General features: G+C 37.4%; 1 protein-coding gene across 4 annotated transcripts in view; it reads right to left on the reverse strand.

Moving 5' to 3' along the window:
* pcdh1 (protocadherin 1) overlaps positions 1-16,672 on the reverse strand; it is a 151,349-nt gene that overhangs the window by 33,663 nt on the left and 101,014 nt on the right. For all 4 annotated transcript variants that reach the window (XM_008108994.3, XM_008108993.3, XM_008108996.3 and 1 more), the window contains exon 4: positions 14,088-14,307. In XM_008108994.3, the coding sequence (XP_008107201.1) occupies positions 14,088-14,307 (220 nt within the window). The remainder of the gene's footprint in view (positions 1-14,087; positions 14,308-16,672) is intronic.

The raw sequence follows: 16,672 nt of genomic DNA on the forward strand, positions 1-16,672 counted from the left end.
GAAAGTTGGAACAAAGGCTGCTTCTTCTAATCTTTTCCTGTTCAGCAAATCACATAAACAAGGCATATGAACCCATCTAAACTACCATATATTTTGGAGAAGGAATAGTGTGATGGTAGATTTTTTTAACATGGTCTTCTTTTTAATGTAACTTTTAAACTTTTTTTACAGTTATGTCAAGAACCTCAGACTCAAGCTAAAACATTGATGCTTTGTAGACTGCAATAGTAGGGTAATCTGAATTAGACAAACAAAAAAAGCTTAACTTTTTCTTTCTTTTTAATTCATTGCCATATATGGATTAATTCTGGGGAGGGCAGGCTCATTTTCATCGAGAGCCACATCAAACTTATGGTTTTTTTCAAAGCAACGTTGAGTCCATGGACAGATAATCTATGACTACAGAGGGACAACTATATATTTTTTACATAGTGTTCATTGCTCTTTAGTTTTTATCCATTTTAAGTCCCTGATATTATTGAACAGTAACTCCCATCACTGTTGAGGATCCACCATGTGGACTAGGGATGAAAGGAATAGCAGTCTAACAGCACTTGTGGCTCTGCGGTTGGGAAAGGATTTAACAACATTTTAAAGTCAGACATTATATCCACAAGCTTGTATTTCAATCCAAATTCCAGACTAAATAGAAAAAATGCAGCTTTCCAAATGTTACTGTAGTACTGTAGCTCTAGTCATGATATCTAATGATGAAGAATATAGGAGTTATAGCCTAGCATCAGGAGGGCCACATAAAATGACATGGTGGACCAGATTTGGCCCACAGGCCTTGAGTTTGAAACATGTGGACTAACAGACATGTGGTATAAGGTAGCTATTCACAATATATGTGAGTAGGCATTCCAACAACATATGGATGTAAGCATCTATTCCCCATCCAGCATGCTGGGGATATACCAGGTCCCATTTTGGCTCTTATAGGTGAGATGATGTGTTATCTGTAAATTAATTTCAGAGCCCTCATTTTACAACAACTGACCTAGCCATCAGTGTTAGCAAACGGCAGTGATGGGGAAAGGCAGACTCTAGCTTAGAGCTTTCCAAACTGTGTGTCGCAACACATTAGTGTGTTGGCTGCAGTGTATAGGTGTGTTGCGTGAACGTAAGGAGAAATATCGGAGTTATTACAGTGTATGTATGTGTTCATATATTTTATAAGAGGCTGGTTTAACCTTCAGTTTGCTAGTAAAACTGAACTACTGTGTCATGAAATGCTGCATGTCTAAACATGAAATGTTGTCTAATGTATTTCCATCTGCTAATCAGACCCTATCTACACTGCCATATAATGAAATTTCAGACTAATTATATGGTCAGCGTAGACCAGTGGTTCCCAACCTGTGGTCCGTGGACCACCAGAGGTCTGCAAGAACTAAAATATGGTCCACGGCCTCACCGTTATGACTATGGATAATAACACAGCCCAACCAAAACTTTTTTCTTGGTGTCTTTGTTTTTAGGCCTGTTTTGGGGGTAATTTGGGGTGCTGATTCAGAAAACTGCATTGGATAGAACACATCAGCTCTATATTATTAAATATGGTTTTCTGTGGGTGAGTAGATGGGGACTACTGAGTGGCATATGTTCTGTGTCAGAAACTAGAGTCAACACCACAATTTTTCTGAATCAACACCACAAATAACCAAACTAAATCTAAAGTTGACCAAAAGCTGATTCGTAACCTTTTTGGTACGTATGTTGGAGAGTGGTCCCTGGTTAAAGTGGTCTCTGATAAAAAAAAAGTCTGGGAACCACTGGTGTAGACTCATATAATGCAGTTTAACTACATTGTACTGCACCATATGCATCTAATCTGACAATATAATGCACTTTCAAACTGTAAATGGGACCCTGTTTTCCAAAGGACCTTGGAACAACGGATCAGGAATAGAGAACATTTGTCTGCCTATTAAAGCTTGGGTCTGCAGTCAGCAATCCAAAGACCGTGAGAGATGTAGAAGTCTCTCACTTTTAAAAAAAAGTGCTGCAAACATTAGAACATGACCTACATTAAGCCAATTATATTTGGCATTAGCCAGTTTTTGTTATGAGTTGCTCCAGGGAAATTGAGCTGGAACCTATAAATATATCTTTTGTTCTAAAATTATTTTTTATCAGCTATATCTTGGTAGACATTTTCTCTTTCTGGCATATAAAAAGGGGGTGCAGTAGGAAAGGGCAAATCGAGTGGGGCAATTAATTTAATCAGTCATCCATATGTTTAATGGCTTCCTAAGAAAGAAGATCAGCAACTTCTTTGGGGCATATAGAATTGTGTGTGGGGGGGACTGTTCTGTAAGCCTGTTGGATCCAGTTTCCATGTCTACCTAAGAAGTGGTTGAGTCACTTCTCAGTATTTGCATAAACTGTAGAAGTTCAGATGTGTCACAACAGTAATCAAATCTAAGTATTACTAGATTAGCCACCTTTTCTTTCTTTAAAGGCACTCAAACAATTTGGGGAATATGTGCCTTTTTAAAGTGCAAATAAAGTGTTCAATTACAGTTGTGCTAACTATTATTCAAGGCTTATGTGTCCCAAATACTTCTGTGAACTTGCAGTTTCTAGCCTAGCTGTGAGAAGCATAATTGCAATGACACATGTTTATGTTGTAAGGCTTTAGTTCTTCACAGAAACAATTATAAAAGTAGCAGTGAGCCAGAATCTGTGATTTCCAGTGGTAAATTTCATTCACAACTTGAGACCAGAAGTTCACACAAGCAGGCATTTCATCCATATATGGACATAAGAGTCTCTGGCATCATTCCCCATCCAACACACTGGGGATATATCAGGTCCCATTTTGGCTCATCTACGTTGGATAAGATGCTATCTCTGAATTAATTTCAGGGTCAACTTTTTCACAATAACTATCAGCTGGTCCAGTTTAGCATTTCCCAGTATTATCAGACTTGTAATTGTGGGTAAGCGTTTGACATGTAAAGTAGTATCAGTGGATTATTTTTCAGTGCTTGAAATCACACCTCATGGCTACTATCATCACTGTTTCTGCATAAGTTTGTGAGGAAGTATGAAAAATGTGACACAAAGGACAGCAATCTAGAGCTGAATTCACAGTGGGATACAAGGGTTGGAATTTGATTTGAAAATCTGTTGAAACTATTTAATGATCTTCTTATGAGTGACAGATTTGTTCATTAGTTCTGTTGTTGTTTCTTCTCCATGCTTTAAGTTCTAGCAATACTGGTAGTGCTTTTGGCCAGTCGTAATGTAATTCTATCCTTATTTTTGGAGGAAAAGAATACTGAAAGAACTGCGTAAGACTTTTAGCCCTTTGATAATCCTGGTGAAGATAGATCCCATCTTGTCTCCTGCGTAAGTTGTGCTTTGAGCTCAAATAAGTTATCTCTTCCATTTCTCAGAGGGAAGAATGAGAATGATTCCAGGACATTAATGTGCCAACTGGCTAATTTTGGAAGCTTTGCTGCTTCTTTGCTATAAATTATTGCTAAGGATTTGTCTCTATAGTGGTTTATGTTGCTTTCATGTTGGTCGGTAGTGATGTTCTTGATCCCCACCCCTATTTGACCAAAGACAAATGCTCCCGCTGATCAAGGAATAGGAGTTCAATGCAATCTGTTCTGTGAGCCTGGCCTATCTTGAAATTGTATATATCTCAGGATATATGCAATAATACTGCTGGAACCAGTTTTATTTTTCAATAGCCAGAGGTAACTGGGTCCATTTCACCAGACATGCCTTATTACACCATTCATGGAGATGGTAGATAAGATCATGGCCAGATATATACTCAACTTCGCAATCTGTATACAGTTAGCTAACAGTTAAATCATGCCGAATTTGTAGGAAATGTATGTGATTGTAAATGTATATATGATTACTCTGTAAATTACAGGAGGGAGATTCATTCTGTGTTACAAAATTCCATGCTAGCTTCCTTGTGCATTTCGCGATTCAGTCAGAAAGATACATACTTTGAATATACATTAAATAAAAAAGAAGGCAGTCCAACAAAGCAGATGAACAGTTAAGTTATTGAAATGTTGGCAGCATTGTAGATTATGGAATCAGTAATTCAGATTTTACATTATCTATGGTAATAAATGCCTTCTGTATTATTGATGATGTTGTTCCTTTATTTGTTTAAAATATTTTTGCTGCCTTGGACATTTTATAGTATATTTCATATAAGCAAAATAATAAAAAATGAGATTTACATTTCTTCAGTTTCACTCTGCTGGTCTCTTTGTGCTGGCTTGCCTTTAAAACCAATATAATACAAGAGGATGCAATGTTTTAAAATAAAATTAGATTAATATTTTTCTTTTTTTCAGGTCAACTGTAAAGTAATGAAATAAAAAAATCCAGATCCTGCCAAGACTTACTGAACTCAAGAAGCCAATCTTTCCAAAATTACTACTATGAAGGACCTCATTCTGTCAAAAAATGACTATACATAAGGGCCCGATTCTGTCAACACCCATCATAGCTGAGGTCTAATTCTCACAAGGCATATTTTTGCTCTGAGCATTTCTGAGCTGAATCCTGATAATTCAAAGTTGTGATAAGAGCCCGCTTCCTGGCAAGACTTAATTTAAACATCTCCATACATACATGAGTTTGACCCTCATGTATTTGTATAAAGCATTAATGCCACAGAGAACCAACATGGTGTAATTATTTCAGTCCTGGACTAGGGTTTTTGGGGGCCAGGGTTGGAATCTCTGTTCCATTATGGAAATCTACTGGGTGACCTTGTGTAGATCATAGTTTCTCAGCTTCAGAGGAAGGCAATGTCAAAGCTCTTCTGAATAAATCTTGTGAAGAAAGGTCTCTGATAGGTTGTCCTTAATGTTACCATAAGTAAGAAATGACTTGAAAGTACACAACAATCTATCCCGCATGCATCAGTTTGTCTTCAGGGCCACTGGCAGTGACCTAGCAGATATGCAAATCTCCTTGCAACTCCTTATCACAAAGACAAACGAAGGTTGTCATGGACTTTAGCACACAGTCTTATATCTTGTCTTTGATGCTCTTCGCATATGATTTCTTACGGGTCCTATTACATGACACATGGACCGTTTCATCAGTAACCTGTTGGAAGCCACATGCAAAGGATCTGCAGACAACATCTTTTGGAAAAGAGGATTACAATTGTCTTCACTCGTCCTATATTTCTTCACATGTATCAGAAGCATGGCTTTTGATGTGTGTGTGTTTTATACACATCTCTGCAGGTTGCCTCCAACTTGTCTGATGTGCCAGTGCCATGCTTTTGGGTGTGTTTTAGGGGCAGTCTTTTCTTAACGCTTGATTCTCTGTTGCTGAATGGAAAGCAGTACACTTCTGGTGGCAGTTAAAGAAAGACCATATATAAAGCCACAAATGTTTTCCACTCGCCATTAATTGTTTCATTTTTAACATTTTAACATTTTCCCCAAAACTACCCAGCTCTATAGGAAAAAAAATGTTTGAACATTTTTCCATTTGGACAAAAGAACAGAGTTGTACAAGATCTGTCAAAAAAAGTTGTTAAAAAAGAGACAGCAGTAATGAAGGGGAACATCGGACAGATTGGGAGGAGTCGTTATTCTGCTATGTGATAAGTCAACGTGCATGATTTTATTAGACATGGGAAGAAGAGAACTGTGTGATGGGGTTCATATTTATCCAGTTTGCACCGAGCCTTCAAAAACCACAGGTTTCCTACTTAAAAGGTATTACTCGTGGTGTGTGTGATAAGATCCTATGAGATGCAATTAAGAAGAAGCCCATAACAGACAATGGTCTAATTATCTCAATAAAACCAACTTCACAAATTGTTTGATTACTACAAGCTGGAGGTCAGTGAGTACAGTTCACACCTTCTAATATTGAGGGTGGCACCTTCAACAATGGCAAAGATTGAAAGAAAAATCTGTCTGTACAGCTTTGCGGTGGCATGTATTATGATTGCCAAAGATTGGAAGGGTGAGAAAATATTAAGCATTAAAAATTGGAAGGATTAATTGTGGGATTACGCACAGATGGCCAAGATTTCTAGCAATTTTAAATATGAAAGTCATGAAATTTTTGAAAGAAGCTGGAAGCAGGCCTTAGCATACTTGAAGGGAGATCTTAAGAAATAAAAACAAGAAGAATTGATTGGGCTAGAAATAGAGGGTTAAATAAAAAATGTGCACAAACTCCATGAGGTTCAGTGACGGAAGTCAAGGTGGTGGGTAGCACTGGGGGTGGGTTGTGGGATTACTGTACTATGGTTGGTGGGTTGTCTTTGTATGTGTATATGTTTATTATGTATACTGTAGGTGTAGAGTGTTCCCTCACTACTTCGTGGTTCACTTTTCGCGGATTTGCTGTTTTGCGGTTTTTAAATAAACTCTAAAAGACTATTATAAATCATAAAAAATTACAAATTACAATCTAAGGAAGGGAGGAAGAAGAAGTCAAAGGGAGAGAAAAGGAGCCCAAGTGGCAACGGGCGGAGAAGGAGGCGATTTATCAACACACAATTGGTTGATACAGACTTGAAACAGTGTATAACTACTAAAATAATGTATAAATATTAAAATAAATATAGTGTCCCTACTTTGCGAATTTTCACTTATTGCGGGTGGTCCTAACCCCAGCGATAAGTGAGGGAACACTGTATTACAATTTTAAAATTATTTTAAAAAGTGAAAAAAACAATGGCAAAGATTGATGGTGAACAAAATTGGTAGTTTTGTAGCCACTTTGATGTAGATTTTTCAGAATATACTGTTGTTAGCAGAGACAGAACAAAAATGAGTTGGATACCTATAAGCATTTTAGTTAATTATTAATAACTTATACAATGCAACTCAATTGCTTTTCACATTTGAATAATTTAACATTTAATATGTTAAATTGCAGTTTAAATTAAAATTAAATACCTTCACTAAATCTCTTTCCAGAACAAAGCTGAAAAATGCTATTCGGGATCTTAGTCTCTCTGTCTCCATGCAGCCTAGTTGTGAGATTTGGAAAGAAGGAAACAACTGTATGTTTTTTTGAAAACCAAATTTCTCCTTTATGCCACCAGAACACCTGCTCTTATTTTTCCTATCTGCCTTCCTTATGATTCATCGTCTTTCCTTTTCTTTCTTTAGCTTCTTGATCCCCACAGGGATCCTAGCAAAAGTCTGATGTAAGAGCTTTAGAAGTCGCCTTCCAGAGAATGATGAGGAATGTCTATGTGGTGTTCATTGGAGAACGGAGGATAACCTCCTGGCTGCAAGGAAGATGTACTTGTTCCAATCCACCTTTACTACTTATTGTCTTAAAAGAATGTAAATTTGGAATTTCAACTATTATTAATTAATAAACTTTCAACTCTCACTACCACCACCACCACCACCACCACTACTACTACTACTACTACTAATAATAATACCTTTATTACCTGCCTCTTCCTGTGGCTTGGGAGGAGATACAGCATTTAAATGGGTCAATGATTTGAAATCCTTTGAAATTGTTTTGTGGAGGAAAAATCTTTCTTTGTTTACAATCATTCCTCTCTCTGTCTATATTTTCCTATCACACTTCCCTTCTGCTCCATGAGCTCAATACTTTGCCTTTACAGCAACCCTTTGTTTGAAGTATAGATCAAGATCTTTAGAGCCCCTTCTAAGATGTCACATAATCCAGATTATCAAAGCAGATAATCCACATTATATGATGTGAACTGGATTATATGAGTCTACACTGCCATATAATCCAGTTCTAAGCAGATAGTCTGGATTTAATATGACAGTGAAGAGGCCTCAGTGAATTTTGTAAGCTGTGTGAGTAAGTCAAATTTGACAAAACACATAGAAATTTTAAATTAAGTGTCTATTACATCTTTGTTAAATCAAATAAATGTACTTGCAATTAAAATGTTCTTTTATATTTTTACTGACTCCTCATTTTGTCTGCAAGTTGGTAGAATAATTACAATTCAACTTTCATAGGTACATACAGATGGCATTGAGTGTGTCTGTGACGTAAGAGGCTATATGTTGTTGTTAGCACTGCTGCTGTTGGGTATCTCATGTCAGACTGGCTTTTGCTGAGGTGCTGGATTAAACATGCCAAACAGCAGCAGTAATGGTAGTGACACTAGTGTAGGTTATCTCAGGCTCCTTCCACACAGCTGTATAAAATCCACATTGAACTGCATTATATGACAGTGTGGACTCAGATAATCCAGTTCAAAGCAGATATTATGGATTATATGCCTTGATATTCTGGGTTTTATGGCTGTGTGGAAGGGCCCTCAGACACAACAACAGCGGCACCATCAGCTAACACTTGTCATTACTGTACAAAGGGTGGCATGGTAAATCTCTTCTGAACATATTTTACTATGAAAATCCTATGATAAGACAATCCAAAATGATGCAAGAAACAATGCCAGAAGATGACACAAGGTCAGCAGGCACTTAACAAGCTAGTGGGAACAAGCAGAAGACAAGTACAAAGGTTTTAATGATATGTTCAACTTTTTTATTGTGCTCAAAGGTGAAAGGAAATTCCAAAGCAGTACATCACACAGAATAGGAACATGGAATATTAGAGGCATGAATCAGGGGAAGTTAAACATTGTAAAGTGGACAGGAATTGGTCGTTTTCAGTCAGATAAGTACCCTAAAGGCATCGGATCTTGTCTCATTTTGGAAACCAAGCAAGGCCAGGGCCAGTTAGGACTTGAATGGGAGACAGTTTATGAATGCCATGTGCTCAGTATGTATTTCAAAGGAAGGAAATAAAAAACTATCTGTGAGTATCCCTTGTGTAAGAAAACTCCAGGAGTTTTATGGTGTTGCCACAAGTGGACAAGAAATTTGAAGGTACAGTAGAGTCTCACTTATCCAACATAAACGGGCCGGCAGAACGTTGGATAAGCGAATACGTTGGATAACAAGGAGAGACTAAGGAGAAGCTTATTAAAAATCAAAATAGGTTATGATTTTACAAATTAAGCACCAAAACATCATGTTATACAACAAATTTGACAGAAAAAGTAGTTCAATATGCAGTAATGCTATATAGTAATTACTGTATTTACGAATTTAGCACCAAAATATCACGATTATTGAAAACATTGACTACAAAAATGTGTTGGATAATCCAGAACGTTGGATAAGTGAGTGTTGGATAAGCGAGACTCTACTGTAGATACGCACAGTCACACAGTATTTTCCAGAGAAAATTAAATCTAAAAGGAAATGGGATGGGCATTAATAACGAACAGAAATGTAGTTAAAGCAATCTGAGATCATATCACACATGATCTCACTGAATAATATCAATAAGGCATCAGGGAAACCTCACCAATATACGTAACTACAATCTTTGGCCCCTTCCACAAAGCTGAATAAAATCCCATATTATCTGCTTTGAACTCGGATATATGGCAGTGTGGACTCACATAACTCAGTTCAAAGCAGATATTGTGGGTTATTCTGCCTTGATATTCTGGGTTACATGGCTGTGTGGAAGGGCCCTAAGCTTATGTTTCAACTGCTGAAGGCAAAAGAAGAAGAAACTGAACATTTCTATTCTGGAGTCCAGGAGGAAAATGATTGCACATCAAAATAGGGCATGCTTATAACTGCAGGCAAATGGAATGCAAAAGTAGGAACCAGAGCCAAGAGTGGTGAAGAATTTGCTCTAGGATCAAGAAATTTGGATAAAGATTTCTGGTACCTTAGAAAAGTGGCTGAATAAATTCTCAGCCTTTCACAAGCCCTAGTAGGAGAATGGAAGCGGAGAAAACTTCCCACTGCCACTTGTGCTGTAGACATGTCCACGTGGGATACAAGGTCTACTAGGGCGTGAAAAACACTTGCTGGCAACCTTAGGGAAGTTTCTTTTATACATCTCAAGACACTCCTGCTATGGGTTGGTATAACAAGTAATCTCATGAATTACAATGCTGGTGCTTCACTCCCTAACTTGCTCCAGGTAGTACAATAAGCCCAGAGCACACAACCTGTATCACTTCTTCTAATCCTTTTCACTTTGCTTCTGGTTTTTTGAGGTATCACTGTTGGCATAAGTGTAATATGCTTCCCCATGTGGGATGAGCAGAGTGAATCCAACTTAGAATGGGCAGAGACCTCACTTTTACTTTAAACAAGACTTCGTTGGTTTCTAGGATTACTTTCCCTGAGATACCTCTCTCTCTACCTGGGGAAGTAGAGAAGCCCAATCTTTCTGTTGAGACCTCAGACCCACAAAACAAAGAAGTGCCCAGAAACTCCACTGAATCATAGAATTAAAGAGTTGGAAGAGACTTCATGGGCTATCCAGTCCAACCCCCTGCCAAGAAGCAGAGTTGCTTCCAGCTCCAAGATGAGTGTGGCTCAATGGTTACCATTCTGGATGGCTTTAAACCCATAAAGATGAGCTGAGAGCTAGGCCCCTTCTACACAGCTGAATAAAACCCACATTTTCTGCTTTGAATTGGATTATATGGCAGTGTGGACTCAGATAACCCAGTTCAAAGCAGATATTGTGGGATTTTCTGCCTTGAAATTCTGGGTTACATGGCTGTGTGGAAGGGCCCCTAGCTATCCTTCAGCATTTCCAGAGCTGCCTACTTTACTGACCATTTTACTTGTTTTGTATGTTAATATAATTGTACACTTTGAAAAAAAGGATTGGCAACTAAATCTGCTTATTCTTCTCTTCCTTTTCCATTTATCTTTTCTTCTGTATATCATTCATATAGTAAATCATTTTTTCATAAACTGTAAATTCACCCTGAGACTTGGAAGAGAAATGAAGTACTTATATATCACCCTTTTAACAAAGTGTAGGAACAGTCTGTTTTTACATTGGATTTGTAATTTGTTTGGTTACTTGAAATTGCAGTATCATTGCTTGAGCAGCACAAAATATCACTTCAAATCCCAGTGTCTTGGTTATTGTCTTTTTAAAGCCCACCTGAATAGGAATACAAAGGCGGACTCTTACCAAAAATCTTTAGAAGGGTGGAATTTTCCATAGGCTGAGGAATGGAATATGGAGGGTTATCTTTTAGGAGTTTAGTGAATAAACTTGAGGGGGAAAAGACAGGAAAATCTTGAAATGTACCAATTTTAGATTTCAATCTGGTTTGAATGTTCACCAACAGCTGAAATACTTATGTGGGTGTAAGTGACATTAAACTTGAAGGAACTTTTGTCTGACTGCACATGTACAGGATTGTGCTGAAAGAAGCATGAAGTACCACCTTCCTTGCCTATTTTTGTACTCCATCTTTCTCTCTGAGATAGAAAGAATATTTTGAAATATTTTTAGACATGACTGAAAAAACATATTTCTTGAATGCCAGAAATCCTGACAAGGATAATCCTGAACTGGCATGGATCTCTGAAATTCAGAACGTGTTCTGCACAAAATTTGCATTTCATTTTTTGAACAGAAAACCTTTTTTACACAGTAACCAGCATTTTCTGTGAATAAATAAATATTTTCTGTATAGAAAAAGTTGTTTTCTGTGCATAAACAGTGTGAATATTGTGCAAAGTAATGCTGGATCTACACTGCCCTATATCCCAGGATCTGATCCCAGATTATCTGCTTTGAACTGGATTATATAATCTGGGAAAAGCAGAAATCTGGGATCAGACCCTGGGATATAGGGCAATGGAGATCCAGCCTAAATCAACTGCATATAGTTTTTTTGTAACTTAAAATTTCTTGTAATGAGAAGAAAATATTATTGATTCTTCATAAATTTCTCCAAAATTTGGAATAAATGTGCATATTTATATGTGTGTGTGTGGCTCCATTTACACTGCAATGTGGTCAATGTAGCCCAGTGGTTCCCAAACTTTGGGCCTCCAGGTGTTTTGGACTTCAGCTCCCACAGTTCCTAACAGCTGGTAAACTGACTGGGATTTCTGGGAGTTAAAGTCCAAAACACCTGGAGGACAAAAGGTTGAGAACCACAGATGTAGACTCATATAATGCAGTTTGTGCTGAACTACACTATATGAGCCCCAATTTACCATATAACACAGTTCCAAACTGCATAATATGGCAGTGTAGATGGGCTTGTGTGTATGAACGTTTATTCCAAATTTTGGAAAAATGAGTAAAAAACACCATACATCTCTAGCTAGTACAGAGATTACAAATTAATTTTAAACAGGAGGTGACATATATATGCAAGATAAGTACTTAACAGGTAGTGTTTTTGTGTTTATCAGAAATTTAAATTATATCTGCAGACACTCAGATAAGAAAAGACTCATTTCCATCATTTATATAGACTGTAAAGGTCCTGTGTAGGAAGCTACCAAATGGTTGTACAGAAAAATATGATACATGGCCATAATAGATAGATGTCTGCTAAAATGAAAAATAAAATGTAATATGACTCTGAAAATCTGAGGCATGGGAGTAATATGTACAGATTAAAGAAGAACATGTTTTAAGATCAAGCCAGGGGGTGCTGTGGTTTTATCTTTGAATATGTTTTTAATTAATTCATCTTTAATTAGTGCCATTTATGTTTAATTCTATTTTAATGTTTGTATGTTTTTTGAATTTTAATTGTACCACCTTCCTTGCCTATTTTTGTACTCCATCTATTGAAATGCTTTTAATGTAAGCCATTTGAGTCTCCTTTGTGGAGAGAAAAAGGGGGTATCAATAATAATAATAATAATAATAATAATAATAATAATAATAATAATAATAATAATATTGTTCCCCAACTATATTTACCTTATAACGCAATGAGGTGTGCAGGGGCAAATAATACATTGGCAAAGTGAAATTTGATGAAAATATTAAGAACCTCCCTCCCTTTTGAGTGCCCCATGTAATTCCTGCTTTCATTTCCCTCTCCTTCATATATTAAACCCTCCCCTTTCAGTTAATTCGAGCAATATGTAGTGAAAGGATGGTTTGGAGTTGAATAATCTATGCTGCAAAATCAGTGTGTAAAAAACCTTAATCCCCCTCTCTAGCCCACTTCTCCCTTACATTGCTCCTCCATCCACAGACTTAGCAAAAGTGCATTTGAGAACATGTTTGCTGAGCTAACATGTAGCTCATCATGAATAAACACTGAAGAGCTGATAGCACTGGTAAGCCGCTCAGGTTCACAGCACTTGCAAATAATGCATTAGGAAGGATATATCTTGCCAACAGATAAATGGAATTAGGAGTTTAAAGAAAAAATGATTCAAACAAGGAAATGTATCAAAAGTGATTTAAAAAGAATTCCAAATAATGATGAAACACAGCTATGTTCTTTTAGGAGAGTGGTCCTCAACCTTTGAACGTCCAGTTCTCAGAACCCGAAGACAACACAGGCCCCCATTTCCACTACCATATAATGTAGTTTCATAACGCAGTTGAACTGCATTGAACGGCATTATATGGCAATGTGGTCTCATATAACGCAGTCCTATACAGCTAAACTACATTATGTGACAGTGTAGATGGGGCCATAGCTAATAAGCTGGGTGTTAGGAGGCCAAGTCCAAAAAATCTGGAGGACTGAAGATTGAGAACCACAGTTCAATATTAAATCTTTGTTGTACCTTTTATGTGGAGAGGTCAAGGAACTATCTAATATTAGTTCCTAATATTGCTGGAGATAGTAACAGCAATAAGAACAATAGTGGTTTAAAGAGTAGGCTGGAAAACACATGACCCATTAGCCTTCAGTATATTCTTTAGCCTGCTGCTAAAACTCCATAATGGTAAAAAAAATGTTGATGTAGTCATTTTCAAAATGAAATAGGTAGGTAGAGAGAGCAGAATGGAGACCACAGCAAATTATGGGGAATTGAATTTGTCTGTTTATATTACTGAATGTTCTGCTGCAAACTGAAAGCCTGCACCCATCTCTCCGCATGCATTGTCCCTTTACTTTCTTTTACTGGAGGAAGCACTAGCTCAAACATTTTCAGCACAGTTACCGTTAATGTGTGTTTCCAAAATGGCTGAAAATGATTTCTACTCCCATTCCCCCCTTGAATATGATAGTATTTCCTCTTTGCCCACAGACAGACTTTCTAAAGAGGCACAGAAATGTGGATAAAGCTCCTTACCGTTTTCAGGGTGCTCCATCTCCCCAATGCTGCCATCAGGCGTGGTGCGTTCATAGTGATCCTCGGGCAGAGCAAGGGGTCCAATGCGAGGACCTGATGAAGACTTGCTGCTTGGCGTTTCTGACTCCTCCAGGCCACTGTCATAGTAACTGTGTTGAGAGGGGTCCTGTAGATCTTGAGCCTGATTGGCTGCAGAGAATGTCACTCGGCGATGAGGTAACTGTAAGAAACAATAATCCTTCATTGTATATCTCTCACACATAGACATACATATTAAAAGGGGTACTGTAGCATGTTGTAGATACAGGAAATGATGAAGCACCATGTCTGATACACTGAATCCAACATTTCTACACTAAAATATACTTAGATCCAAAGATAATAATTCTGAATTAGCTCAGAACTAATATTGTTTTTTAAATATATATTTTGTTGTAACTATTAATATAGCCAATTTTTAGTAAATATTCCATTAAGAATAAACTAGAGATTGAAGATCCCTGCTTTCTTAGATGCTGCATTCCTGGAGCTCACAATGCTTCCTTGTGAAAGGCAGAAATCCATTCAAATCAGATATTTCTCTGCACAGATTTCTTGCAACAAGATGGCATTAAGTTATTGGGATGTAACTGTAAGGATTCTGCTGCAGTGGTTAGTTGCTGCTCACTTTACTGTCCTGAATTTGAAATTGATTAAATTTTTATAGAACTGATTCCATTTGAACCCTCCCTTCACTTGTACTCAAGGCTAGAGGTGCCACAGTTATAGATGCAGCTGATAAAGGCTATGGAAATTTACTTCATAATAAATTTGTTAGTCTTTAAGTTGCTGTAAGATTCTTTGGACCAGTTCTGACAATCCATATCCCAGATTAATAAACCAATATCTGAACAAGACTTTGGGCATGTTGTAGGGCTTCACTCTTCTTTTCACACAATATTGAATTAGTCACACTTTCCCTTTTTTTTTGAAATAGAAAACCTCTGTTGCTATCTATCATGGATAATAAATAACTTGCTTCAGGCTTGTTCTGTAACTGGTAGCCTGTACAACCAAAAAGGAAATTGTGGTTAGTGAAAGACTTCCAGATTTACTTTTGACTCATGAAGGGGGGAGCAAGGCAGCTGCATATTTTTAAACACCATCGGTAGTTCTTCGTATCTTGGCTAATTAAGGTGAGGTTTTGATTGTCTGAAAATGATATTTATTGGTTTTGCTGTAATAGATAAACACAGCTACCTATCTGGAAACAGAGCAAGTGCATATTGTAGTTGGCAACGATGGAAAGACTGATTTTTTTAGACAAGAGAGGATATGGAAGAAGAACAATAATGGGAACATGTATATTTCCTATTTTTTCCTCATTCATTACTAATTCACATATTGCAAAAAACAAAAAAACAAAAAACAAAAACCTAGCTTTGTTACAGAGCAGATCTTTCCACTCTACACATAAAAAAACAAAATATAGCTCTGCAGCCAGATTGCATCAGATTTCCTTAAAACTGGTTATACTACTACATTTACTAGGTCTCCTTTATTTCTGACCATCTACTATGATGATAATGATGGTGGCGGTGACCAGTTCTTTATTGCTTACTAGTGTATCTACCCAGTGTTTCTCAGTTGGAGGAGCCGCTGCCTCCCTGCTTTTATCCCTTCTTTTCCTTTCTCCTCTCCTTTTTCTCTTACCCCTCTCTCCCTTTTCTTCTCCTTCTCCTTCTCCATCTCCTTCTTTTTCTCCTTCTTTCTTTCTCCTTCCTTTTCTCCCTTCTCTAGCTCTGAGAGCACCTACCTCATAAAGTCTCCATCACAAAGGGCCACTGGATTGTCACCTAGCCCAGCCTTTGTGGTACAGATAGGCGGATGAGCAGATAGGCTGACATCTTTGACTTTTATATATATCAGTAGTTCCCAACCCCTTTTTTGATCTGGGACCACTTGACTGGGGACCACTTTGACCAGGGACCACTCTCTAACCTTAGTACCAAAAGTGCTATGAATCAGTTTTTGGTCAACTTTAGATTTGGTTTGGTTATTTGGGGTGCTGATTCAGAAAATGGCATTGGATAGACCACATCAGTTCTAGTTTCTGATACAGAACATATGCCACCCAGTAGTTGCCATCTGCTTGCCCACAAAAAACCATATTTAATAATCTAGAGCTGATGTGGTCTATTGAGTGCAGTTTTCTGAATCAGCATTCCAAATAACTCCAGTAACAAATCAAAAAATGAAGACACCAATAATTTTTTTGGGTTGGACTGTGTTATTTTCCATAGTAGTAACGGTGAGGCTGCGGACCAGATTTTAGTTTTTGCGGACCACTGGTGGGGAATCACTGATATATACCCCCTTTGCCCCAAAATAAGACAGGGTCTTATATTAATTTTTGCTTCAAAAGATGCGTTAGGGCTTGTTTTCAGGGGCAGTCTTATTTTTCTAAATTGACTTTTTAAATGACCTATATCTAGGGCTTATTTTTGAAATAAATAGCATCCTCAGAAATGCTGAAAAATCATGACAGGTCTTAATTTCTGGGTAGATCTTATTTTGGGGGAAACAGGGTATGGACCATTTCAGGG

This window comes from Anolis carolinensis, chromosome 4 (assembly GCF_035594765.1).
Source record: "Anolis carolinensis isolate JA03-04 chromosome 4, rAnoCar3.1.pri, whole genome shotgun sequence".
NCBI classification, from domain to species: Eukaryota; Metazoa; Chordata; class Lepidosauria; order Squamata; family Dactyloidae; genus Anolis; species Anolis carolinensis.